We start from the raw sequence: 14,761 nt of genomic DNA, 5'->3' as shown, positions 1-14,761 counted from the left end.
CCCAGTATCTTCCCTACGTCTGTTCATTTTTAAGTTTTATACTTAATTAATTTTCTTTTACATGAGGCAGTGACCTTGTCGACGCAAATCCACAACAACTGATGTATGTCTGCATATTTATTGGCGCCTTTATTAGCTGTTCATATGTTTTCCTTATTTATTTCTCTCTTAATTTTGAATTTGCTATATATATATTTTATTTATTTATTTATTAATTTCTTCTTTTTTCTTTTTTACCAAGGCTTGCATTAACTGTCCTATAAACAAGTCCACCTTTTTTACATCTCACATAGATACATTTCTGAATTTCTGTGTCTGCCCCAGAACATCAGTATGTACAGAGCCCGCCACAAATATTATCCCTCCTGCTAAAAATCTATGCAAAATTATTAGGTAAATAGTTTTTATTAAGGCTTTGCATCTGCCCTTTGAACAGTGAGTTTTGAATGGAGACATATTTTTAACCTCTGTTACCGTCTTCACCTCACGTGACGAGTTAAACTTGAGTCCTCGCACAACCTTGTCCGTCACAGTTCCTGTTGTTTTGAATTAATAATGAGTCTGAATGTAGATGTAAGCAATTTAGGGGAAGTAGCTGTTTATCATCTAACATAGATCTCATCGACACACACAGCTTTAATTGGTTGCTCTCTTATCTTTCCTCTTCTGAAGAGTGTGTCGGAGTAATCAGACGCTGACGTCTCCAGCAAAACAAGAAGTGGTGGACTAATTTGGATTTCTTAGACACTCTGAGGAAAATGCATATTTCAAGTGTGAATTACAGCAATGCTTTAGTGACATTTATTGTAAAAGAATTGTTGCAGTTTACAATAATTGTGACACAGATTTCTTAAATATTTGTTCCTTAATGTGAGATTTTTTTCCCCCTGCTGAATACTTCACTGAAATTGAAGGTTGTTTTTTTTTTCCTCAAGATTTCCGTGATTTAATGCTATTGCCATTAAACATTCAGTCATTTTAAGAGTTTATATATATCTTTATTAGAGAAAAGGAGGCCACACAGTATACATAATTTATTGCTAAAGGGTTAAGGAGCTACTCTGTTGGCCTTTTGAACTCTTTACATACCTGTGAAGCATTGAAGACGGAGCAGGAAGTGATTTTCTTTTATTCTGCCAGGTACTGCCCAACCTGTAAAAATGACACCAGCGAAGTTGTTAAGGCAGGTGAGAAACTCAAAGCCAGCAAGAAGAAAGCCAAAATGCCTTCGGCTACCACTGAGAGTCACAGGGACTGGGGAAAGGTAAGACCTTAGGGCGCCAAGAGGGGAGCAGGATACAGGTGGACTGGTAGCTGCTCTGTAATCCTCAGGAAAGGTCTGAACATTCGCCTCACTATCAACTATTCTGTGGAGTTTTTTTTCTAGACTCAAACCACCAGACACATTTTGTAGGATTCCAGAAAACCTGGACAAGTATGGAATTTGCTTTTAATTATGGGTTGAAAACCTGAGTACGGAAGTTTAGGTTTCCAGAAGCTGTAGGTCTGAACGCAGATCTGGTTCAGATGCCAAACTTAAGACGAGCCGCTCTCCTAAATCAGAACCAAATATCTGCATTGTTGTGTTTTATGATTTGTGCAACATCCAAAATATGAAACCCCACAAAGTAACCGTTCTGTGCTCACATGCATTCTACAAAAGCAGAGCTGGAAATGTATTTTCGTGTTCAAAAAGGATAAATCACTATCACCTGCAAAAGGGTCGTATATTTTTAAAACTGAATGTTCAGAATGCTGGTGGAATATTAGATAAATATGTTGCTGCTGTTTGTTAGAATTACAGAGTTATAGATTATTTGAATATTTATGAATAAGATAAAATAATAATAAAAAAAACAGCAAATTGACTTGTTAACATCCCGTTTTATCAGATTTAATGTGCTTGAGGACCAAGTTGGAAATATACATTTATCAAATAATGGATTACTCTTAATTGAGGAAGTAGAAAAATAAATGTTAAATTGTCATTTTTTTCCCAAACAGATAATCTGTTACATGAAATCCCCCCAGACTCTTCTTATGTATTCAGTTTTTGGCTCCATCCTGACATGAAAACGCCGCCTCTCCATGGTGTAATGTGAACAATACCATTAGGCACAACTTAGCCATTTTCCTGGAACAGCCAATGGAAAATAACTCCCTTCTTTACCAGAATGTGTTTTTTTTTGTTGTGTGTTTTTTTTTTTTTTTTTTTTTTTTTTAATGTTTGCTAATTGAAACCAGCTCGCCTTATGCACTCGGGTACATTTAAGTGCGCTGAGTCACACGGTGTTCATACTTGACTTTAAAACTTTAGCGTCTCTATAACTCTTAAAATAAATAAACCACTTTTATTTTATTGTTGTCGCACTTTAAAACTCATTTGTAGCAGCTAAATCTGGAGGCAAACCTTCTGAAACTCAGACTTTTTCTTCAACTTTTAAATAAATAGCTTTCCCTTAATGTGATGTTGCCACTGAGGCGCACTTAATCACCCTGTTGTGAGGGAACTTTTGAGGTGGAATGTAAAAAAAACCCAAAAAACGCTGTTTTACTGTTTGATTATGTCGAAAAGCGCTTTTTATTGGTATAATTGCAGGGTATGGCCTGCGTGGGGCGCACTAAAGAATGCACAATTGTTCCCTCAAACCACTACGGACCTATTCCTGGCATTCCTGTGGGAACCACCTGGAAATTCAGAGTGCAGGTTGGCCTTTTTAAAAGCTGTAAATAAGAAAACCGAAGCCGTCGTCGTTTGTTTTGTTTTTTTCACCCTTCACGTCCGCTTCGTTCCTCAGGTGAGCGAGGCAGGCGTCCACAGGCCGCACGTCGGCGGCATCCACGGCCGCAGCAACGACGGCTCCTATTCGCTGGTGTTGGCCGGGGGCTTTGAGGACGAAGTGGTGGGTTTCACTGCCGCCGCCGCTTTTGTTCTGCGGCATGGGAACCACAGTGAAGTCTCACTGGCTCCATCTTTGACGGTGTCTGTGTGATCATCTGCGGCAGGACCGGGGAGACGAGTTCACCTACACTGGCAGTGGGGGTCGCGACCTCTCAGGAAACAAACGCATCGGGGAGCACAGTTTTGACCAAACGCTGACTCACATGAATAGGTACAGCACCAAAATATGACTGTCAACATGTATTGCACTCTTAATAACTTGTCAGGTTTTTTTTTAATAACCTGACTAACTTCCAGGGCGTTGGCCTTAAACTGTGACGCGCCACTGAACGACAAAGACGGAGCCGAGTCCAGAAACTGGCGGGCTGGAAAACCGGTGAGAGTGGTACGCAGCTCTAAAGGTAGACGCATCAGCAAATACGCTCCGGAAGAAGGAAACCGCTACGACGGTATTTACAAGGTACGTTGTGGAATCGTGCCTTAAAAACGACGGGACGTTGCTACTGAGGCTCAAGCGTGTGTGTGGTTTAATTGCAAATGCTGTCAAACACGCCTGTGGGTTCAACGTGTGGTATTGCGGCGGTCTGCAGGTGGTGAAGTACTGGCCAGAGATCGGAAAGTGTGGCTATTTGGTGTGGCGGTATCTGCTGAGACGAGACGACCTGGAGCCGGCTCCATGGACCCCTGAAGGACTGGAGAGGATAAAGAAACTGGGCCTTTCGGTTCAGGTGAGGCTGCTGCTTTATGCAGTGCATGAGGTTAAATGTGCAGGCAACTCCAGATTTGTTAGTAGACTTGAAGTAAATATTTTATTTTTTTTTTGCCAGGCTTAAATTTCAAAGATAAACTTACTTTTTAAAAATAAAATCAGGTTGTTTTGAATAGGGTTTCCCCCCCCCCTCAATAAATGAAATCATTTGAAAACTTGGTTATCTTCTTATGTAGAGCAAAAATTTGTTTGATGAGCAGCACAGAACAAACAGAGAACAAACTAAATGTCTTTTCCTCCAGTACCCACCAGGCTATTTGGCAGCCATGGCTAACAAAACAAAGAAGGAGGCTTGTGCTAGGCCTGGTCGTGGCGGTCGCGGTAAGCACTATCCTGGAAGGGGGAGGCCACGGAGGCGCAAGATTAAAACGAAAGAGGAGGAGGAGGAGGAAGGGCTGGAGGAGGAGGAAGAGGAGGAGGGGGAAGAGCAGGGGGATGAGCCTCCAGAAGCCCAGATGCAAGAGGACGCGCCACAAAGTAACGGAGAGCAGAAGACAACCGGAGAAACTGGTGGGTGCTTTTACCGACGTTGCTCAAAGCAGGTCAGAAAAGGTGGACAGGTGAGCGAGAGAGCAGCGCGATCGCTGGGAACCTCTTTGAGACGCCTCGTTGATATCTCCACGAACCTCCATACTTACAATTACACTCCGCTTCCATTGTTTTATTTCAGCATCAGGTGTTTTGTTCTCGCAGAATTAGCTCCTGCTTCTTAAACGTTGCGCTTGTTTTTACCAGAACCGTCACCAGAAACCGAGCCGCCGCCGCCTAAGCGCGTCAAGATAGAGGAGACCTTCCAGCTGACCGAGCAGCAACAGCAGCTGATCCAGGATGACGCCGCCAACAAGAAGCTCTGGGATGAAGCCATGGAGCACATCAAAGAGGGACCGGTATAACTAACCAAAACATTTTAACGTTGTTTGTTTCAGGAGCCAGAGCTGGCATCGCCTGGCATGTTTGAGCGAGAGCAAGTCGGTGTTGCACAGCTCAGCATTACTGTGATATTTCAAAACAAAGACATGGTTAAATGAGGATTAAGGTTGACATATAAGCTTTCTTTAGTGTCTTAGTGGTTAGAATGATTGAATGCGAATAGAAAAACTTCTTAGCACAAAAAGTAAGAAAATTTGCACAGCAGGTTTTTTTATTCTTTGTTTTCCCTCTAAATTGCGCCACAGTTGTAAGAAAAATACACAGTCGCTGCAACAGAATGCCAACAGCTTTAGGTGGAGGCAGTATGATGATGTGGGGCAGCATGCTCAGGGAGGTGCCGTCCCACAGCAGTGTTTGACCAGGCTAGTGACCGACCAGCAGGAGGAGGATGATGTGGTTGTGTACATTTCTTTTTTCTTTCACAACTGCGGCCTCAGTTTGTTAATAAATAACTTGTTAAATTACCATTGTTTAAGTGTTATTTAATGATTTTTTGCTCTTCAAACTTAAATCATCCAGCCAAACCAACAACATCAAGAAGCAGAATAGACTTTCTGGTATTGTGCAAAGAGGGTTTAGCATGGGTGCAACTCTGCTTTTCAGTTCACAAATGCATTGTCTTTGCAAAAGTGGCGCCATTTAAGGGAAAATAAACAGGCCCGCTATAAAAGGTTTATTGCCAAAAAACCATTGTTGCCAAAAAAGACAAAAAAAAAAAAACTTCTTACTTGATGTGCTTAGTAGATAAATAGGAAGCTCTTCATCAGCCAGAGAAGGTAAAGGAGTAGGAAAGTCATTGTTATATTTTTGGGTTGGGAACCTCAAAGGTTTGGGAAAGCCTCAGTTATTTGGTAATTCTTTCTTCCTAAGACTTGTCTCCGATGCTCCTAACAATATCTGAAATGTAAACCTGAATACATTTTATTCCCACGAAAGAATTTCCTGCGAAAGCTGGAGCAGATCTTCATGTGCGTCTGCTGCCAGGAGCTGGCCTTCCAGCCCATCACCACCGTCTGCTCGCACAACGTCTGCAAGGTATGCACCCTGCGCACCTTTTTACTGGACGTTATTCGTACTTAACTTCTGCAAAAAAATAAAAAAATCCCCACTTCCCCGTTCTCACCCGGGCGTCTTGTGTCCTCAGACCTGTCTGCAGCGGTCGTTTCGGGCAGCGGTGTACACCTGCCCCGCCTGCCGCCACGACCTGGGCAAAGACTATGTCATGAACCAAAACAAGAAGCTGCAGATTCTGCTCGACCAGTTCTTTCCCGGCTACAGCAAGGGCCGATGAGATCCAGTTCACACGCATGGATAGAACACATGCACATTTAAAGCATCCATTCTGCGCACCCTCGTATACCATCACGTACCTAGAAGCTCCACTTTGAAACGCGTCGCACTCACATAATGTACTTACCCACGGGCAATTGTGTTTTCGCATTTTACAGCCATCGTATGTATACAATCATTTTACACACAAACCACCTCAGTTAGAGACTGACCTCATCTGCTGAACTTGGATCGTCTCCATTTGCATCACCAGCCTGAAAAATTCAGACAGAGGACGTTGCCTCCCCTCGCTACTCCAGCCACAAGACGTGTGGGCGCAAAAACAAACGCACAAAAAGCCCCCTCTCACCCCACCACAGGCCCACCAACCATCTCAAGGTCTTTTCTCCTTTGCTGTTTTTTTTCTTTCTTCTTCTTCTATGTTGCCCGCTGGCTCTGTTAATTGACGCGCAGTACATTGTTTGGGTGCAAATTCATGCTCGAAAGCAAACGTTTAAATCCCTGCCAACCTGCTTGCATTTTACGTACCATGTCTGCAGTTCTACACAAAACGCACAGAGGCAATTGAAAGGACTCTCTCTCACTAGCCGGGTGGCGGTTTATGGTGCTACAGAAAGGGGCGAGTCTGAGCGAGAGATTCTAAAAGCAAGGGGTTTTACACACTGTTTTCTAAAAAAATGAAGCATTATATTAGTGACTCGTGCTGTGGGCTTGTTTCCAGGCTCGTCTGGTGCGTTTTCCTGCGTCACGTTTGGAACCGTCTAATTTCTTTCTGTTGAGCTAACGGGAATAAATGAAGCTTCACCAAGGTCGTGGGAGAAGAAGACGTAAATAAAGAGCTGTTGCTACTTTCCTTTTACTAAATGTAAAAGTAAAGGGGTGATTCGTGGTAGAGATTCCACTCTAAACTAAATGGAGCAGGGATTTCTTGGCCATCAGAAGAATACCCTTTGGTATTTCTTTTCATTTACCACACCAACGCTCTGATGCTTGGTGTTTTTTTTTTTTTTTTTCTCTTCTCGCAGTGGCATCTTGAGAGGCCAGCCTGTGTTTGTCCTTGATGTTACCAGGTAACCACTTTCAAGTCAGACCGTTTTCATAGCTATTTTGATCAAAATTGTTCACAGCAAATATTTCTCTGCTCTTCGTCGACTTGTTGCAATAAACTTCTGCTGGATGCTCGGATACGTTTTGTCACATTCCAGCCAGAAAATCGTGCGTCTCAGATTGTGGGAATTGAGAGTTAGACAAAGGCAGCACATTTCTGCTCGCTGTACTGTCTTTGTGGGGTAACCCACTGCAAGCGGCTCAGGCAGTCTGCCAAAGTCCAGACCCCCCCTCTCCGCCGCCCCTCCTGTTTACTGACCATATGTGACAAAGAAGTGCGTGTTTGACCCGTTGAACACCTTTACCATTAATACCTGCAAGAGGGAGAGATGGATTAGTGTTGTAAGCTTTGTCAGTGTTAGCCATGGTCCTGTTCCTGGTATGAAGATGTGCCCCACTTTTCAAATCATTTGGTTAGTTGTCTACTATTTTGTAGCACCGCACTGTGCTGAAGCACACTGCCTCACAGCTGGCTGAACAAAAGCATATACGCAGCCTGTCTTGCAAGAAAGAAACATTTGGTCTTTTAAAAATGTTTGCATCTCTTACGCAGCTGACTGCAGACTAGCTACCCCAGCAGATAGCCTGACCAATTAACTACAGCAAAACAAAAGGTGCAATATGACTTAATTTCTTCAGTTTGCAACAGTTATTCCTACTGTGATAATAATGTGATCTATAACAGACTTGAGCAAAAAAGTAGAAAAATAAATACTAACTTAGGTATAAGAAACAATTTTAGGTGGTTAATGAGTCGGGCTATCTGCAGAGTTAGCCAGTCAGTTGTTATCTGCTTAACAAATATGTGATGCCTAGCTGCCAAAAGCAGTTAACCCCCCCCCCCCACATACTTAGTGGGCTATTTAATTTCCTCAACTTAATTACCCCTGTATGAATTTGCCTCCTTTCATCTAGCTTTCTCCAGAGTGTAGCGACAGCTACGCTACGTGCTTTATACAGCTGCAGAAATGTCTGGTCACCCCGTATTGTTTTTTCACATATATTTATAACGACTTTAAACTCTGGGAATGATGCGACAAAAGTCCAGCATGTATGTCTAAGCATTTTTTCCCCCCCCTAATTGTAAAAGAATAAACCTAAAACAGGCAGATGCTGTGTGTTAGGTTTCAGGCAGGGTGCATCAGACCAAAGAGAAGAGCGGCTCCACCACAGCACAGAAGTGGTCATTAACCTTCTCGATGATCTAAAATGAGCCAATCAGAGCCAATATTTCTGTGGCCTTAAATATTACATAATATACTGATTTTAGTCACTACATCCCAAAAGAATTCATCGCAAAACTGGATGAGTTCTGTCTCGAAAAATACCTAAAACAGAAAGCTCTCTGTTGCTGATTATTTCATTATATCATACATTCTTTTTTTTGCTGACATTGCAATAGAAAAAATGATTAATATAAATATTACTCAAGAATTACAATGACTTAATTTCTTCAATTTGGAAGAATGTATTTTAAGTATTCTAAAATACTTAACTGGTAGATAAACTCAATAGGGGGCACAACATGTTTTTTTTTTTTTGTACTGTTTGTGTACAGACTAAAAATGATTTATAACTGGAACACGATTTTTTTTTTAAATATGCTTTATGGACACAGATTCTAGAAAAATGTGTTGCCCAAATGAATAACTTTGCATCGTATTTCTATTAAATAAGATTTCCAAATAAAAAAAAATAAAAAATCGGTATAACCAAAGCTCACACTGTCCGAAATTAAGCTTAACTAACATGCACTTAAAAACTAATAATTACTTCTTAACTCATTTTAATTGCTGTAAGAATACACCTGCAGTATATTGTAAAGATCTTAAAGATTCTTTTTCTTTTTTTTATCCTTTTGAGTCACATTGACTTAGACCTTTTCCAAAGTTTTATAACCCAAAGCGTGTAACTCTTACATGTTTAAAATCTGTCGTCGTCATCCTTGCCCACTGTATCGAATCATCGAATATTACTAGATGTCTTTTTATATATATATATATATATATATATATATATATATATATATATATATATATACATTAGAAAATTTTAATTGCAAACGGTTATTCTGTTGTAACTGATATTTGTGCCTGCTTGTATGGTACTTTAAAATGTCTCAGGTTGGCAGGTTTAATGGGAACCAAATCAAATGCGATGGAGAGCAGAGGCAGAGTTTCTGCACCGATCCGTAACGTGGACAGAGGTCACCTGCAGTGCCGCAGTTCAGATAATATATCCAGATCAGTTGTTTTTTTTTTTTTTTTTTTAATGTTTGGGGAAAATGTAGCCCATGTTTAATAGCCAGCGCATAAGTCTTTGTGAGGCTGATTTTACGACGTTTGTTCATTAAACCTTTCACGCACACACTTCTGTTCATATGCAAGTCAGCGACCGGTTGTTCATCAGCAGGCTGTTTGTTTATGGTGATGTCCTCGTTTCTGTTCAGTCATTCAGGATTTTTTTTTTTTTTTTCATATGAGTAACATGCAAGTACAAATGCTACTACAGTCTTTAAAGCTAAATGTGATGTGCATTATCTTGAGATTATTTTTTTTCCTGCATTGACTGGCTAGCTAACAGTCCTCCTTTCTCTCTCTGCTGTGACCTTTGCCCCTTTTCTGCTCTCCGTGAACTTATAGTACTAACTTCTAGACGTCTTGTGGACGCTTGGCTTCAGTGCTGTTTTTTTTTTTGTTTTTTTTTTTTTATTGCACTCTACTAAAAAAAAAAGTTTGAGCAATCACATTTAGGTTTTCTAGAATGCTTAATGTTATCTCTGTCCGTACTCTGATTTTCTTTTTTTTTTTTTTTTTTAGTTGCTTATGTTCTGTTTTAATCAGTTTTGTTGGCAGCCTCAAATATTTGCAGCACATGCCAATCTGAAAAGTTTCATTGCTTCATATTGTGATCTGAAATTTTATACATGTCATAATACTTGATATGTACCAATTAAATATTTGGATTCCAGAAAATGTCTTGTTTTTTTTTTGTTGTTGATAAAATTTAAGAATTCTCAAGCTTTGGAGGGACAATAAATAGTAAAAATAAAAGTTTGCTAACTGAAACCTAAACACAAAGTATTGATTTATAGGAATCACCAGATGGACCAATAAGAGGAAGCAGTTGTCAAAAAAAAAAAGTCTTGGTATAATTGCAAAATTATAGTCAAGAAGCCATTACTTATGGAGTCCCCCAGGGGCCAATGTTTGGGAGCCTAAATCATTTATATCACATGTGAATGAAATACGGAGATGGTACAGATTTGTGCTTTAAGGATTAAAAAAAATTAAGTTCAAATAATAGCGAGATGTTACACTAAAATTTACAGTAAGTGAGTATATTCACAATTTTTGGTGAATTTTCTAGAATCCACATGTATAAATTTTTTACAATAGGTCAGACCAGTCAAAGAAAATGTTTACGTCCCCATTTTAGGAACCACAAAGTAGTGATGTAAATATGCTCATCTTAAAATCTGTGCTGATTTTTCTTAAATCTTCTGCAGCCCCCTGGTGGCGAAACAAAGCATATCAAGCTTGCTACTTGGAATACCAATTATAGCACAACTTTGCTTGATTTACATTATTAAATTGGTCCTCTGTAAGAGTAGCTGTATAGCAAACAATTTAATCAAAATGCACAAGAGAAATGCTTTCAATGTTTTATTATCACAGAAGCACAACAGGTACCACTATGCAGGAGATACTCAATATCATGAAAAAGAGTTAAAGGAATGCTAATGAAAGAAGAGAAACTATTCCAGTAACACCACAGCATTTTATCTCCAACCTTCAAAACAAAATTCTACAATATTGTCCGACACATGTGGCAGAAGGGGAGGGAGGGGGGAGTCAAAAGCTATTTGGATTATTTACTTCCGTTTCACCAAGTACCGTCAGTCATTAAATCAATTGTATATTTCATACACATGCATTGGCTTTCACTTGTTTTAATCCACATCTAGAATGAAGTGTTTAGCTATCCAGCTAGAAAGTACCAGTTATTGGGGCTGATTAATATAAAGGGCATTACTGTGACAAAAGAAAGCTGGTCCTGCTGATGTTTATTCAGTCTGGAGAGAAAATATGTAGGAAAATTTAAATAAACAATTTTAGCCAATCCTAACAAGAAAACTGGAGTACCCGAGTGTAAACCTGATGACCTTTTTTTTTGTTGTACATTCAAGAAATGAAAAGGAAAAAAAAACAAAATCCACCTTAAAATCTGTCGTGAAATAAAATGAGTTGAGAAGCTATTAAAACGGCAAAGAATTTTAAGAGGACAAAACTCTTTATGAACAGATTAACTTACATATATTGATGCTGGAAACCAAAAATACACACAGCTTACAACATTCCCTTGATCACAAATAAGTGAGGACTTTTATACAGAAAGCTACAGCTCAGGATTCAACACAATAGCTATGCATGTAAATAAAGCTGGAACTGCAAGGTAATGGGAGCACGAAAACCATATCAGTGGGTGGGAGAAGATGTCCGGAGGACTACTCATCGTCCGAGGAGTCCCTGTCGAAATTATAGGCCATGAAGAAAACGTCGGGTCGAGGAGGGACGAGGGCATGGCCCGGTTTCACAATCTCAAAGCCCAGAAAACTGAAGGTACGCACCAGTTTAGCTGTAGAAAAACAAAAACAAGTCGCGACGGTATGTTAACATCCAGAGTTAATGGCGGTGACCTGCATCGATTCAAAGTGCATAATTTGAACACAAAGAGGTGAACTGTTCAAATGAGACTCACCACGATCATCTCTGTTCTTGTAAAAGCAGACAAACACACTAACGACTTTCAGATGTTCTTCAGCATACTCCAGGAGAGCCGCAAAACTAAGAGGAAAAAGAAATGCCGGTTAGAAAAGAGATCAAATGAGGGGTTTTTTTCCCCCCAGGCCAACAATGCAAATTTTTAAAATCGCAACATTTTGTAAATGTATAGATATGAAAGCAAAAGAGAGAACAACCATAAACGTAACCATCACAATAATCTCAGTTTTTGAGATTGTCAGACATCAGTTGGTACTGATGCAAAAAATAAATTCTTAACGCTACAAGACTTATTTTCTGGAAACGATAAATACCCATCATTAAAGACCAGCTTCGAGGCTCCGGCTTTGTTCTCACCTCTCTTTGCTGCCTTCTGGAAGCGGGTCAAGAGGTACCTCCACATAGAGTGCACTGCTGCTCAGGACAGCGTCCCACTGTATCGTCTTTGTGGCTGTGGGACGGCTTTGGAAGTGGAGTATCCTCGGGCGCCCATTCCCCGCAGGCTCTTCTGTTACCGTCAATTTTCGATCCTGAAATTAAATGAGGTTCGTGGGAAGAGCTACGAGCAACATGAAACCAATGCAAAAAGAGAGCGTCCAATGACGGGCCACTAGTTCTAAAATGTGTTCGTCAAAGATATGAGCACATCCATTGTTCTTGCAAATTTAGCTTCTTTTTGTTGACTTACTGAGTAGAGCGGCCGAGCTGAAGGAGCGTGATCCCGTGTGCCATTCCCTCGCCCACCTGGGATCTTCAGGGGTGGGAGAGGGGCATCAGGAGCACCACAGAGGCCCTGGGCCGCGGGTACTACTACAGTGCAGGGACAAGCTGCGGAAGAGATGAGGAGAATAAGTCAAATACTCAAGGCTGCTTTTTACAATGTAAAACAGGAATGCGTTGCTTAAAACTAAGATTACTATTTGACAACTCAACCTCCCTTCCCCCATTTGACATTGTGGTACTGTAAACACCAGTGTAATTAGTAGCTTCTAATACATTAGGAGACTTTATAGGTATTATGAAGCATAACGTGTTCTGGCAAACTTTCCGCTGTGACTAATCACGTTGTTAGGGAAAAAAAAAAACAGTTGTGTAATAATTGACCAAACCGTAAGACAGAAAAAAACCCACTTTTTTTTGCTTTCAGGAACCATCAGTTCTTTTTTTAGAAATAATCTAATTTACTTCGTTGTTCAGTCAGACCTTACAGATAAGCAGGCCATCTAGGACGCTTAATCAAATACATGACGTTAGTGAAGTTATTGACCGCTAACTACGTCAATTGGGGTTGTGAGATATAAGACTTTGTTAGTATGTAGTTTCAGTTTAAATTTACTGCGTAACACTACTGCCGTTCTTATATTTGAGTAGAGAAATGATACCAGAAGAAAGGCGTCACTTAACGGATTGATGAACTGTGGCTTGTCAGTTAGCTTGCTAGCGCAGATCGCTATCGTGACGCAACACAGTTCGGTGTCTATAGCCACCTTTAAGACCGTTCAAGTTGAATGTCGAGGCGCAAAAAAAAGCCGTGTATAGTAAAAAAATAAAATCAATTTTAACAACCTTAAAACCGAAACAACCAACATATATAGGGATGATAATGATTAATAATACATGTACTTTTAGGTACCATACGTTACTTCCGTTTTTTCTGTTCTCGCTAGCTCTGCTGCCTAGCCACCCCTCCCCCACAGGACTGTTAGCACTTAGCTACGCGAGCAACGTCTTCATGTTTACTTACTTCCCAATCATGTCACAGATACCGCTACTTAAATTCGCCATGGTAGTAAAGGGCAGCTGTTTTCCTTCTTTCTCGCGAGCAAAGCAATGACTGTTTAGGATCCGCTGGAGGTTGGATTTTACCATCCGGCCTCGGATAGAGACACGACTGGCTGACTGCTCTCTGCTATGCTAGGCAGGGTAATGATCGACCAGGGTTACTGGCAGTGGTTTTAAGGAAGCCGAGAGAGAGGACCAAGTCAAGGTAGATATGACGACACAACACTGCTTCCGTTCACCTTCAAAATATCTGAAGTTAATCTGAATTAGGTGTCCTTTTGTTTTATAATCAAATTGTAGGAACACCCGAAGGTTGATAGATCCAATTGTTTATTTTATTTTATTTTATTTTTATCAATCATTTCTCTTTTGTTAAATATTTGACAGATTCTTCTGGAACAGTTATGCTGTTGAATTATGATGAAACAGTACTAACACCAGAAATAATTATGCAATTGCTAAAAAATCCTAATTTTACATGAATATTGTGCAAAAGTTCTTATTTTTAACATATTGTCTGTTTTAGTTCCCTCTTTGATTAAAAAGGCAAGGATCATTTCAATGTAATGTACTTCACATTACATTGTGAAGTATGTTTACTTCACAATGTAATGTTTTTTACAATGGTAAATGTAAAAAACATTTACCTTACAGATGTTTTTTTACATTTGATGTTTACTGTCTCTTAATGGGGAAATTTAGGTGTATCAGCAGCAAAGTACATTAACAGAAGTTTAGAAACATGAAAAGACAAAATATGAGAACAATCGACTGTACAGTAAGATAACATTTACAACATCAGAAAAATAATATTTTAATTTTACATGTGTGCAATTTGTGCATGTCGTTTCACGGACTGTTTACAGTGAGTAAAATAAATAAAAACTGCAAATAAATAACAGCAGGGAGGTTCGCTGAGTTTCTAGGGAAAAGTGATGGTTATAAAGTCTTACAACTGTTGGGACACACCTACAATAACAGTACTTATATTAATTTTAATACGATAATAGTCCAACTATGTACATAATAATTTTTTGCAGAAAACTGGTGACACCAGTTACTTTAAATTTGAATTAAATTTAAAGTATTTTATAGAATTGGTGTTGGTGGTTTGGGTAAAAACTTTCAGACTATGTGAAACAATTGGTTACATGCTGTTCAAAACTTTCAATGATAATTGCCTCACCACCTTAACTG

The 14,761-nt window shown here is 39.8% G+C and overlaps 2 protein-coding genes across 4 annotated transcripts in view; one reads left to right on the top strand and one right to left on the bottom strand.

Annotated features, from left to right (window-relative positions):
* The window catches only part of uhrf2 (ubiquitin like with PHD and ring finger domains 2), a 34,444-nt gene extending 24,471 nt beyond the window's left edge, over nt 1-9,973 (top strand). For all 3 annotated transcript variants that reach the window (XM_014996584.2, XM_088010936.1, XM_088010937.1), the window contains exons 7-16: nt 1,141-1,264; nt 2,600-2,707; nt 2,799-2,903; nt 3,007-3,113; nt 3,200-3,362; nt 3,493-3,630; nt 3,914-4,181; nt 4,407-4,558; nt 5,538-5,636; nt 5,746-9,973. In XM_014996584.2, the coding sequence (XP_014852070.2) occupies nt 1,141-1,264; nt 2,600-2,707; nt 2,799-2,903; nt 3,007-3,113; nt 3,200-3,362; nt 3,493-3,630; nt 3,914-4,181; nt 4,407-4,558; nt 5,538-5,636; nt 5,746-5,892 (1,411 nt within the window). In that variant the 3' untranslated portion in view covers nt 5,893-9,973. The remainder of the gene's footprint in view (nt 1-1,140; nt 1,265-2,599; nt 2,708-2,798; nt 2,904-3,006; nt 3,114-3,199; nt 3,363-3,492; nt 3,631-3,913; nt 4,182-4,406; nt 4,559-5,537; nt 5,637-5,745) is intronic.
* Nucleotides 9,974-10,650: 677 nt separating this feature from the next.
* Nucleotides 10,651-13,720, bottom strand: oaz1b (ornithine decarboxylase antizyme 1b). Its single transcript, XM_014996587.2, is given in 6 exon segments — nt 10,651-11,636; nt 11,760-11,845; nt 12,140-12,312; nt 12,471-12,557; nt 12,559-12,610; nt 13,527-13,720. Coding segments are annotated over 6 exon segments (654 nt in total). The 5' UTR covers nt 13,652-13,720; the 3' UTR covers nt 10,651-11,505.
* Nucleotides 13,721-14,761: the final 1,041 nt, after the last annotated feature.

This window comes from Poecilia mexicana, unplaced genomic scaffold (assembly GCF_051168715.1).
Source record: "Poecilia mexicana isolate PSO_F unplaced genomic scaffold, ASM5116871v1 scaffold_12, whole genome shotgun sequence".
NCBI lineage: Eukaryota > Metazoa > Chordata > Actinopteri > Cyprinodontiformes > Poeciliidae > Poecilia > Poecilia mexicana.
This window is presented reverse-complemented; position numbering and strand designations above follow the sequence as displayed.